Source organism: Verticillium nonalfalfae (genome assembly GCF_003724135.2).
Source record: "Verticillium nonalfalfae strain VnAa140/NRRL 66861 chromosome Unknown scaffold_78, whole genome shotgun sequence".
Classification (NCBI taxonomy): Eukaryota; Fungi; Ascomycota; class Sordariomycetes; order Glomerellales; family Plectosphaerellaceae; genus Verticillium; species Verticillium nonalfalfae.
This window is the reverse complement of record NW_021167303.1, coordinates 123,544-139,422: the sequence shown is the minus strand read 5'-3', so window position 1 is coordinate 139,422 and position 15,879 is coordinate 123,544. Positions and strand designations below refer to the sequence as shown.

General features: G+C 57.5%; 4 protein-coding genes across 4 annotated transcripts; 1 reads left to right on the top strand and 3 right to left on the bottom strand.

Annotated features, from left to right (window-relative positions):
• Positions 1-730: 730 nt before the first annotated feature.
• On the top strand, positions 731-1,984 carry D7B24_008574 (uncharacterized protein; the record flags this gene model as incomplete). The annotated part of the gene is made up of 1 exon (XM_028642660.1): positions 731-1,984. One exon carries the CDS (start codon positions 731-733, stop codon positions 1,982-1,984), a length of 1,254 nt encoding a protein of 417 aa, XP_028493594.1.
• Positions 1,985-2,251: 267 nt separating this feature from the next.
• On the bottom strand, positions 2,252-4,919 carry D7B24_008573 (uncharacterized protein; the record flags this gene model as incomplete). Its single annotated transcript, XM_028642659.1, has 2 exons — positions 2,252-4,453; positions 4,515-4,919. 2 exons carry the CDS (start codon positions 4,917-4,919, stop codon positions 2,252-2,254), a joined length of 2,607 nt encoding a protein of 868 aa, XP_028493593.1.
• A 2,502-nt stretch (positions 4,920-7,421) lies between these two features.
• Positions 7,422-12,250, bottom strand: D7B24_008572 (uncharacterized protein; the record flags this gene model as incomplete). Its single annotated transcript, XM_028642658.1, has 11 exons — positions 7,422-7,613; positions 7,664-7,822; positions 7,875-8,012; positions 8,072-8,501; positions 8,554-8,679; positions 8,744-8,827; positions 8,878-9,201; positions 10,036-10,123; positions 10,211-10,720; positions 10,772-11,643; positions 11,703-12,250. The coding sequence occupies 11 exons, from the start codon at positions 12,248-12,250 to the stop codon at positions 7,422-7,424; spliced, it is 3,471 nt and encodes a 1,156-aa protein (XP_028493592.1).
• A 1,971-nt stretch (positions 12,251-14,221) lies between these two features.
• Positions 14,222-15,879, bottom strand: ASD1_2 (aspartate-semialdehyde dehydrogenase-like protein; the record flags this gene model as incomplete). Its single annotated transcript, XM_028642657.1, has 2 exons — positions 14,222-14,254; positions 14,305-15,879. 2 exons carry the CDS (start codon positions 15,877-15,879, stop codon positions 14,222-14,224), a joined length of 1,608 nt encoding a protein of 535 aa, XP_028493591.1.

Here is a 15,879-nt window from a genome sequence, read left to right as displayed (position 1 = left end):
GAGTAACGAAATGCACCTGTCACTTCACTACGCAAGCCACAGCTAGACGTGGCCGGCGCTGAGTGCCTTGTCTGCTGCAATCTTTCACGCAGGCGAGTGTCAGGCTGATCAATCAATCGCATGAGAGCACCACCATCACCAATGGCTGTCGGCTGGAGAAGCCGTGAAATCCCTTCTCTACCGTCACACACGTAACCCCAGCCGGTGCAGGTGCATTGCCTGGATGGTAAGTTTAGGTGTCCATTGTCCAAACTGAGCTCGTATCAGCTTCATAAGCTACTTACCTGACTTCTCCCTTGATCCCGGAACCCTCCTTCACCTCGATGATAGCGTGAAAGTCGGCCACTTCATCATCGATAATGCCTCACACCAATCTATCTTTGTCTGCCCCTGTTCTGTTTCCAGCCACCCAAGCGCGAGATCTCTCGGTGTCCCCCATCTCGGGCCCTAGGCCTGTCCTGGCTTGGCGAACTAAAACTAACGCATGCGAATCGCGCTGACGTGCTTGATTGCCCCTCCATCCAGTCGGATCGTCTCGGGCGCATTTTGCGCGTCGGTCGCGATACCTTCACTTTGGCGTTGCCGCATTTTTCTCCCGGCCGCCCCCCCCACCTTTAGATTCTTACAAGTGCCTTTCCTTCCTTTCTCTCCTGTTCCTCCATTTCCCCCCTATCCTTTTCATGCTCGTTTCTCGGATTTTGTCGGCTGCCTCTCTTCCCGCAATATCAACATGACAGCCCTGCCACCCCTCTCGTCGGTCATTCCGTCACTTATCCTAGGCACAGCGACGTTCAACATCCAGTACCACCCCAATCCCGACTTCAACAACCTCTCGCTGCCTGTGCTCCGCGCAGCTTTCGCCGCCAACATAACTGCCATCGACACATCACCCTACTATGGTCCCTCGGAGCTCCTCGTGGGCGCTGCCTTGTCAGCTCTTGCGCCACCCCGCGACTCGCTCTTCCTCATCACCAAGGCCGGCCGCGTCGGTCCCTCGGCGTTCGACTACTCGCCAGCTCACATTCGCCATTCAGTCCACCGCTCGCTGGCGCGCCTGCACACGCCGTACCTCGACGTCGTGCACTGCCACGACGTCGAGTTTGTCTCGCCCGCTGAGGTCCTCGCCGCCGTCCGCGAGCTTCGCGCCCTGCGCAGCCAGGGCCTCCTTCGCTACGTAGGCATCTCCGGCTACCCGCCCGCCGTCCTCGCCGCGCTCGCTGAGATGATCCTGCGCGAGACGGGCGAGCCCCTCGACGCCGTCCAGTCCTATAGCCACCTCTGCATACAAAACGACACGCTCGCCTCCGACACTAGCCTCCTCGACCGCTTCGACGCCGCCGGCGTCTCCGTCGTCACCAACGCCAGCATGCTGTCCATGGGCCTCCTCACGACCCGCGGCGCCGACGCCGGGCCCCAGGCTACCTGGCACCCGGCCCCGCGGCCCTTGCGCACCGCGTGCCGCGATATTGGGCCCTTGGCCGCCGCCGAGGGCTCGTCGCTCGAAAAGGTCGCCCTGCACTGGGCCATGTCTACGTGGGCCCGCAAGGGTGCCCGCTTCGGCACCACCGCCGGCGGCGGCAATACGCGCAGGATCGGCGTCAGCGTCATGGGTGTCACCAACGCCCGGGAACTCGAGGAGACGAATCGTGCGTGGCAGGACGTTTTGCTGGCGATTGACGCGGGCGAGCGACCGGCACCCGCGGTCCGCACAGCAGAGGAGGAGGCCGCCGTGGCGCTCGACGAGAGATTCCGAAAGCTTGTCGAGGAGAGCATGTGGCCTGCGCTGGGCGGATGGCGCAACTATAGTTGGGAGAGCCCCCAAGCCGACTTTGTCAACACACGGTCCGAATTTGGTGTGCTACCGACGGATCTGGATTCCGCACCTTGCGTAGCGAGTGGCGATGACTCAAATCTGCTGGTTGAGGCTCAACGTGACCTCGTTTCCACTGAAAGCGTTGCGCCGGTTCTCACTGGCGCCGCGTAAGCTTAACGAATTATGAATAAATATCACAAGGAGAGTGAATTTATCACGCTGCATTCCCAAATGTATTCCCAATAAAGTTGTGCCCATCGTGACAGGAAGTGAGCTGTCTTACAAATACAGCGCAGCACACGCTGAGCGCCCAATCCCCATACTCTAAAAGACTTCATAGACAAGCCCCAAACGCCCAAATGTTCAGCACTCTTACCCCCATCACGAACACATGCAAGCTTTGTAGCTCAACGCTGGCCCCTGTCTCCAAATGCTAGCTCAGTGTGTGATAGCTGGTGACCTCTCCACCATTGAGTATCCCAGTTTCTTTGACTCGCCCCCTTCGTCGTCGAGAGGTGCCGGTGTCTCCGGCGTGACCATAACCTCAGGCGTTGATATATCGCTGATGGGCGTGCTGGTGACGCTCGTCTCTCCGTGTTCTTCAGGCAGCTCGATTATCGTAGGTGGGGGTTTGAGCGTTGCCACGCTATCCTCGACCAGCTGTTGCTTCGTAAGACGGACATCCTCTACTTGTTCGGCTTCAGGGACATCGTCATCGTCTCTCTTTTTGGTCGCTGAGCTGTTGTTCGTGTCCCCAGCTCGTGCCAAGCTTTCGCCATTCTCAATGTCGACGCCCACCATCTCTGCCAGGCTGCGGAAGTTGTACATGGGCTCTGTAGCGTCGCGGTCGGCTTCTTCGCCCCGCGCACCCGAGCTGGTCCCATTTCCTCGAGGGTTGTTACCATCGAGGTAGCCAGTGTTCGAGTAGCTCCCAGCCGCGCTGTCAGCGAGAGAGGAGGATATCGATGAAGCGTTGCTCATTTGTCTGAGGTGAGACGGGCCGCGGCTCGTCGTGGGGATCGGTAGCGAGGGTACTGTCGAGCTGCTCTGGGTAGCTGTGCTGTCGACGCCTTCCGATTCAGCCTGTCCACGATCGATGCCCTTGCCCTTGTCGCCGGCCTCCACAGGTGGTGTCGGGCTGGTGGGCGACCCGCTAGGCACTTCGTTGACCTTGGTCGAGCTGGTCTGCGCGTTCTGCGTTGCTTCCATGCGAAGGTTGCTGGTCGTGCTGTTGCCACGACGTCTACCAAATCCGAGAGACAAGCTGCTGGCGCTAGCAGAGCTACCTCCGTTGTAAAAATGGCCTTGCTTCTCGGCCTTCTTCGCTGCTTTTCGCTCCTCCTTCTCCCGCTTCTTGGCATCCTTGCGCTCGGCTTTTTCCTGTTTCCGCTTTCGGTCCTCTTCGGCAGCGAGAGAGAGTCGAACAGCCTCCATGAACATCATGTCCTCGAGCTCGTCCATGCGGCTTCGGCGACCGAGAATGCCACGACCAGAGGATCCACGAGGGCCCGGTTCCATGCCGTTCGGATCCTCGCCGTCATGTGCCAACGGGCTTTCGTCGCCAGGGTTGGCAGATGGGCTGCTCTGCCCGGTGTTGCGTCTACTGAAGCGGCCAGGCCGAGTAAAAGCAAAACCACGTTGTGGTTGGTTTTCGCCGATGAGGAAAGCGGCCGTATGTAGCGCTGTGGCGGCAGCAGCGCGCCTGGCTTGGTGCGCCCGTTGTGCGGCGAGCTTGCTAGACCAATCGGGGCGGACGCGGTCGGTAGCAATGACGTTTGGCGCATTGGCGGACAGGCTCTGCGTGCGCCTTCTGCCGGTGGGCGGAGATCCGGGCATGGTTGAGCTGAGCGAACTCTGTGACGACATGGCCGTGTTATGCGAGCTCAGCGGGGGCATAGCGTGCGCGAGGCCGCGGCGGAAGGGTGGTGCCTCGTACGTGACACCGAATTCGGACTGTTGACAATAGGGACACGCAGCGGGTTCTGAGATAAGCATCTCCGGATTCTGCTCCGGGCTGGGCGCCTGCGGTTGACCTGGCTCGCCTGGCTCGCCGTGGTGTTCTGGGTAATGTGGTTCGGGTCGCTTGATTTGGACGAAGCATTCACTGCAAATCGGCTGGTCGCAACAACGGGTACGGTTGAGGTACGGGGGGTAGTACATGAAGCAGATGGGACACTCGGAAGCGTCTTTGTAGAGAAAGACCTCGAGGAGCTGGCCATTGACGAAGGGGTCATGTGGTAAGGTGATCTCACGAGGCGCAATATTGGCTGAAGAGTTATTGCGCGAACTGCCGCTGAGGGCCGCAGCAAGGGCTTTTGCGCGAGGCTTGAACGGAGAGCTCGACCGCTTTGGGTTCGTGGTTGGCGAGGCAAGGGCCGAGTTGGCGTTGGCCGTCGATGTGCTGTAGTCAGACTCAACAGACAACGAGCGAGGGCCCATGGGCACCGTCAAATTTGCAAGGTTTTGCGAAGAGGCATTGGCCGAAACCGGCGTCGGAGCTGCAGGAACAAGGTCTTCGGGGGGTTGCTCGTCGGCAGCGGGGATGGGGAGACCTCGGCCAGCGCAGACGAGCTGGTATTCGGTCCAGCTGTCATCCTTGTCGTCAAGGCCTCGCCAGAAAGGCGCGATTTTGCGATCGAGCTGGCGATTCCTGGTCAGTAACATGGCTGGCAGATACCAGATATTACGAGGGGTGACATACCTGAAGCTGCCTGACGACTTGCTTATTGAAGTCTTCGGGTCCGGTGTAGACGCCAAGCGTGACCAGATATCCTCCGTCGACATGTTCCTCTTTCATACTCCGTTCACGCTCCTTTTCACGAGCCGTTCTTTCCTTCTCGAGGCGTCTCGCCTCCCTTTCCTGTTTCGTTTCCCTCCGTTCATAGGGCGCCTCTTCTCTGTTGTTAGCTCCCGTTGAGCCCAGGCCAAGAAGATTGAGCTCGCCTCTTGTAAACCGACTTTGCCTATTCCTGCTACGGTCCGAAGGAGGAACAGGTTGCTCGTTCGGTCGGCTGGCGGCGGCGGGCTCATGTGAGGGCGCCTGGGAGAGCCGGCCGGAGGCGCCGGAAGGCTCGGGACGAGACTCCTTTGTATTGGAGTTGCCCATAGTGTCGTGGGAGAGGGGAGAAAGAGGACTATTTCGAAAGGCGTGGCGACAGGGTACGGTCTCGATATGTTTACGTCGTAGGGGGCCCAGGAGCGCTGGCCGCAGGCGAAAGCCGTGGTAAATATGTCGGCGCTCGTGTCCGGGAGGAGCGGCGTGTGGTGCAGTGTGCGTGCGATAAAAGGACGGCGCGCTCTGCGCAGAATGTGCCACGCGGGTTCGAAAAGCCGGGGCAAATCAAGGCGAGGTTGTGAGGCTTGCTGGTGGCAGGTCAAGTGTGCATGGCGCGAGGCGTTACCAGGCGGGCATGGCGACGAGGGCGCTGGCTAGGGCTGGGAGAGAGAGGGGGGGGTTCAGAGGATCGGGAGTGACCCGGGTATATTGAACTGCGGTGTCGGAGGGGACGATGGACCGTCAAACTTTCTGGGACGAGTCGTTGTTGGCGACGAGAGATTTTCGGAGGGTGAGAGGGAGGTGAAGAGCACGAGGCGGCTCTGCAGTAGGCTCGATCGGACAAGGCCAGACAATGAAAACGATGCGGGCTAGAATTGTTGATAGGGGGAGAGAGACAAAAGGATGTCGTCAATGCAGCAAGGAACCTGGCAGCAGGGCCGCGAGGAGGCAGGGGGAGGGGAGGGGAGGGGAGGGGGGATCAGAGGTGATAGGGCCGTGCTTTGTCGTGTGGATGCGCTGCGGTCTGTTCGGGTCTGCTGCCGTTGGGTTACCCCCCGGTCGACTCTGGTTGCTGCGCTGTAGTGGGCCTCAGAGGCCGATGGGGTGGCTGGGCTAGAAGCTCGATGGATGGTGGTGCAGATAGAATGGCAGCTGGCAGCGTGGTGGTGTTGGATTGAGTGGAACAAGACAGGACGGGACGGCTGGCTGTGGGTTGTGTGCTGTCTGGGCGAGTCGATGTGCTCGGAGCGTGGCTTGTTGAGTGAGTAGCTGCTGACGAGCGCGAGTAGCTGAAGGGCAGGCCCGCGAGGCAAAATGCCGAAAGCAGCCGTAAGGTACGATACCGCAAGGCCGGGTTGATTGTTGACCTGAGTGTTGAGGAGAAGGCAGTCCCATCCACAAACGACCAGCTAGTCGAACTCCAGCGATTATGGGAAAAAGCAATTTGTCGGAAGGCTTTTCGTTGACCTACCTCGACAGACGATCATGTTCCTTTTCCTTCGCTGGATGATGAGGCGATGGCGATGACAGTACCTAGTACAGCGGAGTCGGCACGGGGTGCCTCTGTTGAGGTACCTAGGTAGGTACCTAAGGTAGGTAGGGGGTACTGGCATAGCGGCGAGGCCAGGTGTCTGGGCAGGCACCGGAGCCAGACACAGAGAGGCAGGTACAACGAGGTGCAGTGGGCTTAGCTGCTCACGGCCGAGTCAAGACGGGTCTCGACCCTAAGTTCCACCACTCAGGCGTCATCTGATGACTTGGGCACCACCAGTCTGATGGGCCAGCAAAGAAAGAGCTGGCGTGGCACAGTGGAGAAACCCGCAAATTTCCCCAGGCGAGACTGCCAGAAACCTGCCCCAATGACACTAGCAGTGTGCGCGCACCCCAGCCTGGTCGATCCTCCCCTCGTCCTGGGTACTACTTCCCCTCATTCACCCTGTCCGGGTGCCGCCATGGGCCCTTGCCTGCCTTGCCTGCTTCATCCTGTCGTCACCTCCTGGACCAAGCAACAACCACCGACGCTCCCCACCTTCCCTCCGAATGAGTTTTGTCATGAGGCTTATCGCTCACGCGGGTACAGCTTATCGCACTTGAGAGTGAATCAGACTCTGGCTGGTTTGGGCATCACAACCGATGTGATGGTCGTGTCTGGGTACCTACCGAGCGACTTACACTGCGTAAGGTACTCATAAATAAGGTAGGTAGGCAAGGTATGCTCTTTGCATTTGATTCTGCCAACCCAAGCTGCTAAGATCGACGCATGCGCCAACTCATCCGATCCCAAGACGAAGCATGGAACTTCCCGGTAACTATCGACAAGCTCTGTCCACCTCCGTCCCTCATGCGTGTCAAGATGATTGTACACAATGCGATCATCAATCGCAGTTCAACGTCGGTATCGTCTGCCACATCAATTGCACCCCTATCATGCTCCGAAATGTGTCACCAGGTCCAAGCTCCCTTGAGCTGCCGAAGTCTGAGATGTGCCTGGTTCGCTTCCCTTTGTGCATGTCTCAATGCGGACGGGACGCCTGGCGCGCCTGCACAATGCCGCGTGACAGCCCTTTTCCCTCTTCAGCGCTGCTCACATGTCTTGGAGTCTCAGACAGCCGCACAGGTTGTTGACATGGCGAGCATAGATAAGGGCCGCCAGGTCTGCGATGGCGACACAGGTAAGCAGAAAAAAAAGCACATGTGGTTCATTGCGTGACTATTGCACCTGCCGCCCATTTGAACCTACACGAGAGCCTCCAACCTGACATCACGGGCGGGGTCTACTTCATTATGAACACATCGCACTATATCATGATATGTCGACTGCACCGTGCCAGTTCACACTCTCGTGGATACGTCATGATAAGGCTCCTCCGCGTCACCTGGTGACTGTGGCGCCAGCAGCCGTTCCGTATCCTCCAGCCCTTGGCGGCCGCCGTCAACCCCCTGCGCCGTCGCAACCTTACCGAAAAGCGCATCCATGTCCTCTAGAGCGATGCCTTTTGTCTCCGGGTAGAAGATGAGGATGATCTAGAAACGTTAGCTGGCCTCGAGACTATGAGGGTTGCTGAACGTCATACCGGAATGCACAGCACGTTGACCACCATGAAGATAAAGTAAACCTTGCTGCCCAATGCTGCCCGTCCAACAGGCCATACGTGCGACACAATAATGGAGCCGACCGAGCCACCCGATGCCGCGAAATTAAGCCCCCGCGCCCGCACCGACGTGGGGAAGATCTACCGGCGTCAGCAGCTTGGCCTGACCAAATGCCGTTTGGAAGCAACCTACCTCGGTATTGTACACCCATGATGCCGGGCCGAAGCCTAGGCTGTAGCCCAGGGCGTAGACGAAGATGAAAATGATACAGATGACATCCGCTATCTTGCTCGAGTTGTCCGGATACGCGATCGGCAGGGCGCCGTTAATCTGCCGTTTTGTTAGCTGGCAGAGCCATTTCCGCGCAGGCCTATTGTACGAGCACTCACCATCATGGCCACGGCCATCACAGAACAGCCCGCCACGAGACACATTCGCCTGCCAAAACGGTCGATGAGAAACATCTCCAACACTGTGAAGCCAATCTTGATGGTCATCTCTGCGGCACCAGCCATGAGGGCTACCCTCGTCTCGAGTCCAAGCGCCTTGAGCAGCGTGGGAAGATAGTATTTCATCGCCGTGGCGCCGCACAGAGTAGCCATGAACTGCAGGGCTGCAGCGCGCCACAAACGGGCGAAAAGGGCTGGCTCACGGAAGAGAGCAAGCCAGGACGTGTGGGTAGGGTAGTAGGCGTCGACGTTTCTAGTGATGGCGGCAAACTCGGCGTCCACTTCAGCATCGAGCGCCATGCCCTCGCGAAGCCAACGAAGAGTCGACTTGGCACGTTCGAGATGACCGTTTTCGACGAGCCAACGGGGGCTGACCAGACATCAGTTGTGTACATGTGCGCGCAAAGGGGCTTGCGACTTACGTTTCGGGGATCCAGGGCAGCCCGGCAGCGAACGTCAGGGCGGGCACGAGTTCGAGGCAGATGGACAGGCGCCAGCCGTAGTAGTGACCGCTGGCTGAGGTCCAGTACGTCATGAAATAGCCGACCCTGGTGTACAGGTCAATCGCAGTTCCTCTCCTCCGAGTTACACAACATGCATCCGCAAACTTACCAGAGGCCGGTGGCGAGGCCGGCGATAAAGCCGACGTGATTCATCGTCACGAAATGACCCCTCTGTTTCGCAGGTGAAACCTCACTTTTGAAGTCAGCAACTCAACATCATAACACTTCATTGGCTTCACCTACGCTTGATAGAGCGGCACCGACGTCGAAACGATGGCTACGCCAACACCCGATACCATTCGCCCGAGAATCATGGTCACGAGGGCTGATCCACCATTGCTGGTCGCCTGGAGTGCCGTGCCGAGTATGAGAATGCCGACACCAGAAAGAGCTGCGTATCGACGACCGAGCCAGTCGCTGAGGGGATGCGAGACGAAGATGTAGCTTAGGAAAGTACCAAGGTAATATATACCAGTGATGATGCCCTTGGTGCTAGCCTTGGGATGGTTGAGCATCTCCTGCCAGCCAGGGTGGACGAGAATAGAGGACAATACACCAATATGATAACTACATATCTGTCAGCATGGTTCTGAGCATTGACGCACCCGATTACTGAGGTCTCGTCAAGCGAAATGCCTCACTCGACTGCCCCTCCGCGCGGACGTCTACAGGATCATGACCGTCGCAAGACGCAATAGGATATATATGTAGCGCATCTTGTCTTACCCCCATACTGAAGCGCCTATGCCGAAGAAGAAGCACAAAAAGTATAACCTCTGTGCGGCCGGTGCCGCGGGGCTCTTGAAGTTGGCCATTGAGTAGACCAATCGAGCGTCCAGCTTCCAGCCTCCAATCAAAGGAGCGTCTGGGAAGAGAGGAAAAGAAAAAAAGACGGAGGAGCTATGGCTTCATCGTTGAACTGCGCCTTGTTCTCAGTGCACTAGAAAGTGTGGCCGCTCGGGGGATGGCTGTTGGTGAAGTCGACAAGCTGGTAGTATGTTCTTGGGGCGGCCGTTGTGGCAAAGGTGGGGGGTGAGGTGGATGCCCAGCTTGCCCAGGTGAGGGCACCGCACACCTCGTGCACTGACAATTTCTGCATCTCGCAAACACCCACTTCGTTCATCTATTCACTTGGCAATCCTCCGAGCAGGCTTAAGGCATGGTCTACGACCCCAAAGTAATCGGGTAATCGGCATGGTCGAATACGCTGCTTACGGTGCTCGCTTTTTGGCCTCTATTTAGGTGCTCACGGGGTAGGAGTTTCGTGGCACCAGACCGTGGCCAACTTCACGCATGGAGCTCATGGGCTTAACATTACTCGTGGATTTCATCCAGGGCTCTCTTACTATTGTACACATATCATACAGCCCGTTTCTCAGCTATTTTCACCGCGAGCCGTACCCTGGGAAATCAAACTGGCCTGTCTGATTCGAGGGCATCGCCATATCCCATCCGGCATAAGGGCTGGGCCCCGGACCTGGCCCCGACCCTGGCAGGATCTCAGTTAGCCCCGTTGCGAGATTCGTTTGCGGTACCCCGTATGCCCAAGACCCCGTCATGACATCCTCTGTCATACCGGACGCAAAGTCTCCATAGAGCCCGCCCGGCAGCCCACTCGGATTGAGCCCGTACTCGCCGCCATCCCCCGGGACCTGCTCCATCACGGGCATCAACATGCGCCCGCCAGCGCCGTTACTTGACCGAATCTCTGTCCCTGTCGATGAGCACCGGCCCAACCCATCATCCATGCCAAAACTTGACCCTAGTAGTGCGATCGAGAGACTGTCCTCAGATGACCCTTCGTCGACATCCACCCCCGAGTCCGGCCTGGGCCCACGTCGTGATGGCTGCCCTGGCATAGCAGCGTTGATCTCGCTCTTGCGATTGCTTCTATTCGAGTATGGCTTTGTTCTCGCGTCATTCACGCACTGCTCCACAACCTGGATGAACTGGTTGCGATACACGTTGCCTATCGTCTCAAGCGCCTGCTCGTTGAGTCCTTTGTTGCGTAGACTTCCCTCGAGCGCCTTCAAGCTTGCGAGGAAGCGCCCCGTCACCTCAAAGTGTTCAATGACAGGACAGAAGTCTACATGCGAGTTAGCAGCCAGCATGGCGATCGAGAAGAAAGAAAACCCACCCCAGTTGACCACTTCGTGATCACCGTCATCCGGAAACACGAGGTTCCAGATTTCCATCCACTGCACTTCCGCCGATGTCCCGCCCGCCCGCTTCCGGCTCAGCAGCTTGGCAGCCGTTGGCCCATCAATGCCACATTCAGGGTCGTGATCAGCAATGTCACACATGAGCTCCCTCGGCAGTCTCTGGTGGTCCCTGAGATCCTTCCTTGCTGCAAAGTCGCGGTTGCACCGGTCACAGACGAAGGCGGACGGATCCACCCGCTTATGTTGCTTCACGATATGCTGTCGCAGCTCGGCAAATTTCGGAAAATACGTCATGGCGCAAGAGTGATGCTCACGCACGTTGAACCGCGCAGGGTTGCGCTTGCGAAAGGGGCAGCTCAGGCGGAGGTTCTCTTCGGTTTCCTTGACGATCTGTCGAGCGCGTTTGAACGGAGCACCGCCATCGGCGTCATCCTCGCTGATGTCCTCGTCATCTTCTGTTCCGTCACGGCTGGGGCCGCCTTTCTTCCGCTTTCCAGTTTGGGAGGTTCGCGTTGGAGCTCGTGCAATGAGCACTGTTGATCGAGATGAATTTGATGTCGTGTGCGTGAGCTGCGTGGTTGGCGGGCCGCTGAAGGCGATGCGGCCGACGTCTTGAATGAAGCGGGACGTGAAGCGGCGGAGCAAATTCTGAGGAGCGCCAATCTCATCTAGATCGACGCCATACGCAGCTTGGAGGACGTAGTTGAGCACGCCCTCAACCTCCTCGTCTGCGCTGTCTGCGGGGTCGGCGTCCCAACCTGTGGAAAGCCTGTCGACCCCCACGTCGAAACTCATCCTCTCCTTGAGCGGCGGAGGCCCATCGCTGTCGGTCTGGTCGGCTGCTGGTCTAAAGTGATTTTAGCATGGGCTCACTTCCCGGGTCTAGGGTGTTGCCAAGCTGTCTACCTTGGAGTGCCGGCTGCACGAATGGCTTCAACCTCTGGTATCTCATCGATCTCTGGCTGTCTAGAGTGGTCCTTAATCCGGTCTTCGTCGGGCACTGAATCAACAAACGTGGACGAGGACGAATCATAAGACTGGCGATTCCAGTGCCTAATGGGATGACCCCGCAGCGTCTCCCTGCTGGGGACCTCGATATCTGGCGTCGTGGCCCGAGTGAATGTTGAGAGGGTCGGCGACATGGGCATCGAATATGTCGTGGCCGAGTCAGGCATGACAGCCGAGCTCATAGTCGACGACGTTGGAGAACGGTCACGATACGCCTTGAAAGCTGCTGATGAGAGGTTCAAGCCCTCGGGGCATTTTGAGGACGGGTGCGGGGCTGGGTTGTCGAGCGGCGTCCATTGTAGCACCTCGGTGATGTGAGGGAAGGTGGCAGAAGATGAAGATACAGATGAGGAAGTCTTGAGATGACGCGTCTCGCGGTGGCGGATGGGCATCGGCGTTGACCACGTTGACTCGACGCCTTCTGTGTGGAATGGCGAGTCTGCCATGGCGCAACACTGAAATCCCAGACAGTGATCTCGTTGCGTTGTTCTGTTTGTGCGACACGTCGTCTTGCTGTAGTTCGCTGTTACTAACCTTAGGCTTTAGGTCAATGGAAAGCCAATATCGAGTATCATGCGCCGGCGGCGGGATCGGACAAGGAGAGAAGAAACATGTCAAAGAGAAGCCATGCTTTCTCAAGATTCTCTTGCCAATCGACGACGCCTTTGCGGTCTGTCCGGCGGCGGTGCGAGTCCCCGATTGCTTACGACTTGGCCCCCAAAGAAAGGATCGACAGCCAACGGGGACTACGGCGCAGCCGACGCAGGGGGGGGGAGGTTGCGCGGCACTGGATTGGCCCATGATGGCGACCACGCAGCCAGTTGGGGCAATGTCATGTCTCCATTGGCCGTGCACCAGGTATCCTCACCTGCCAACGGTCAAGCTGAATCGCAGGCTGCCTCTTCATGTTGGAGGCACCTCCTGCATGTCGTTAACTTCTCCTCGAGCGATCATTGGCTCATGGTAGGTGTCTTAGGTGGTCGTCTCTCACACTTGCAACACCGAGGAAGGTGATAAGAGTCAAGTTTGCCCTCTAAGAGGATGAATGCCACCAATTTAGGCGCGATGGTGACGATCTGGCGGGAGCAAATCGAACTGGAGATACCGGACCCCCCGGCAGGACACGCTCCAAACCCCACGAAAACTAAATGACGGTTGGTTGTCCGCAGAGCAAACACCTACTGTAACCCCGCCGTGCCCCGATGATTCCCATTTCGGTAGAGAATCCAAGAATATCGACGGGCCGGCTTTCACGATGATGACTGCGCCCAGGATATCAGCCTGGCTCGGTTTTCGCCTCTGTTGAGTGACTAAGGTACGGGAAAATGGTACCTGGCTTTTTCAAGCCAGCATCCCGGCACGCACCCTGGTGAGCGCTGATCTGTTTCGAACGATGGCGTTTCATTTTCCGAGCCTACCCCAGCCCTGCCAGATGTCTCGGTCAACAAACATGGAAGAGGGAGGAGCTGCAAAAACGTCAAGCAAACCCGCTTGATGCCAGGTAAGCAGTTGGAGCCTCTTTCGAAATGGATGCACCAGGCCTGGTGACCAGGATGTTTTGACGCTAAGGTGCACCACGATTCGGGTACCTGAACGCCAAGTTGAAAGACACAATTGAGCTTGTCTATTGGTCCATGGTGAAAACGGTCCAGCAAAAGATGACGTGCAGCAGGAAGATTCAGTGCGTGCCGCTTGGCATTAACAGACGATCTTGGCGATGTGAACGTAGTCCGGCGATGGTTGCGATCTCAGTTGTCACGGCTATGAAGCTACTGGTGTAGTCTCGGGTCCTCCCTCGGGCAGTAGCATATAATCGGTATTGTTCGCTATATTATGTTGTTCAAGTGATCTGAGTTAGCCAGCCTACTGCATCCGTCACATAACCGTCCCGCAAACAAACAAAGCCTGAGAGTCACGTTGTCTTAGCATAATGTCGTATCCTCGGACATCAAGCAGCGAAACGCAAGAGCCAGCAACATCAAGGTATGCAGCAGTTCACATCGCTGAGCCAGCTAATCTGACAACAGATAATCCGTCAGTGCCGGACCTAGCCTTCCTTACAGCTTGGATCGCTACGTGATGTCCACTGAGCCTTGGTCGCCCTACGCCAAGCCGAGAACAACGGCCGCAGCCACACGAACGCCAGATGCGCTACTAAGGGAGCTTGATGACCTATTATGCCACGAAGTTCAGCGGTCAGGGAGCGATGCAGGTCCATTGTCCTCAAGGGATAGATGAGAAACAGCGACGAAAATGGATAAGCAACAATGCGGACGCGCTGGGCACAAGTGACGGAACGGTCCCACAGGGACAATATAATAGCCACTATGTATGTAACGATCATGTACGATGGGCCAGACAATGGCCAAATATGTATATCAGAAGACTCCAAATGCTCAAACCCTCTCGCAACTATCCTAAGACGTGAAAAGCTCGAGAGCATCCACAATCTGGACTTAAAGTTAGCGCTGATCAATAGCCTACTATCAGAGACACTCACAAAGTTGGGACTCAGGAACGTGTCGCCGCTGCTGCCAGAAGCCACACTGATGGTGATGGTGTTGGCCCCGGCCTTGAGTTGGCCAGACGGGATAGCAATGTCGTATTGCTCGCCCAAGCCCCGGTAGGCGCCGCGAGTCACGCCACGGGAGTTGAGGTTACGCGGCGCGGCGGGTGTGGCGGCGGTCCAGGTGTTGACCTGAACAGCAGGACGTGCGCCGGCGAAGGACAGGGTGGTGCTGAGGCGGAAGGTTGCAGCACCTGGAGCGGAGGCAAGGTTGAAGTTGATCACAACGCCGTTGTTCACCGATTTGAAAATAGCCATGGGAAAGTCGCTCAGCGCGGAGGAGCCAACCGTGTACGAGTTGGTCCAGCTGCTCATGCGGCTGTCTGAGGGGTGCATGCGGAGAAACTTGTCTGCGTTGCGAAAGCCGGTGGGCTGGCCGTCAAATTCCCCAATCTTGAAGAGCGAGTTGCTTGGGACCTGAACTGTGCTAGCAATATCACGAGTAGTGGTGCTGCCGGCGGTGACGGTGACGGAGGTTTCGGCAGCCTTGTACTCTGTCTGGTAGAGGACCTGAGTGTAAGTGCCGGGCTTCATAGCCGGCGAGGTAAAGGCGCCGTTGGAGCCTGCAGTGGTCCAGTACTGGGCATCCTTGTTGTACCAGTGAACCACAGGGCTGAAACTGCCGGGAACGCCAGTGGCACGGCCAGAGACGCGACCACGGCCACCTGCAGCAACGTAGTCGCGAAGGCCAAGGCTCGACATGAAAGTGAAGTCCACATCGCCAGTTTGGGGGATACCGGAGCGAGAGAAGCTCAGAGCATAGGGGCCATGTAGACCCATGCGGTACTCTTCAGTCTGAACGTGACCGCTGTTCATGTAGTTGTACAAGGCCGTAAAGGGGCCATTGTTGTTGGTTTCAATGTCACGATGAAAGGGTCCGCCGGAGGAGGTCTCAGTTTGCGGAATGATCATGCAGGCATGGATCTCCTCAGGGGACGTGCCGTGGACGCAGTGGACGCCGCGATCGATGTAGCGGTCGGACGAGTAGAACTTGGACCGGGTCTGGCCGTTGACGACGAAGACATCAGAACCCTCCACAGTGGAGGTGGAACCACCAGTGGTGGAGGCGGTGCCGTACGGATATTCGAGGGGAAGAATATCGTTTTTGAGGCGAGCAATGTAGCGTAGCTCGCCAATCTCAGGCTGGGCGGTGATGTGGGTGGCCATGTAAATCAGGCTGTCACCCTCCTTGGCGACGAGGTAGTGGGTGAGGGTCGACGTGGAACATGTGATGGTGATGACGCCTGATGTCTGAGTAGCGGTGACAGTAGCAGTGCCGAGACCGGAACTGATATGGGTGCCCTGAGAAGCATACTGGAGCTCGTTGCCGCGAAACTTGATGGAGTTGATGTCACAGCTGGAGCGGGATACGGAGAAGACAAGGGCGTTGGACGAGCCGGCGTCTACAACATAGTTATTACCCGATGTCGTATACCCGAAGGCAGCAAGAGCTGAGGAGGCGAACGAGACGGCCGTCAGAAGAGACAGCTGGACGAGCGAGGGTGCCAT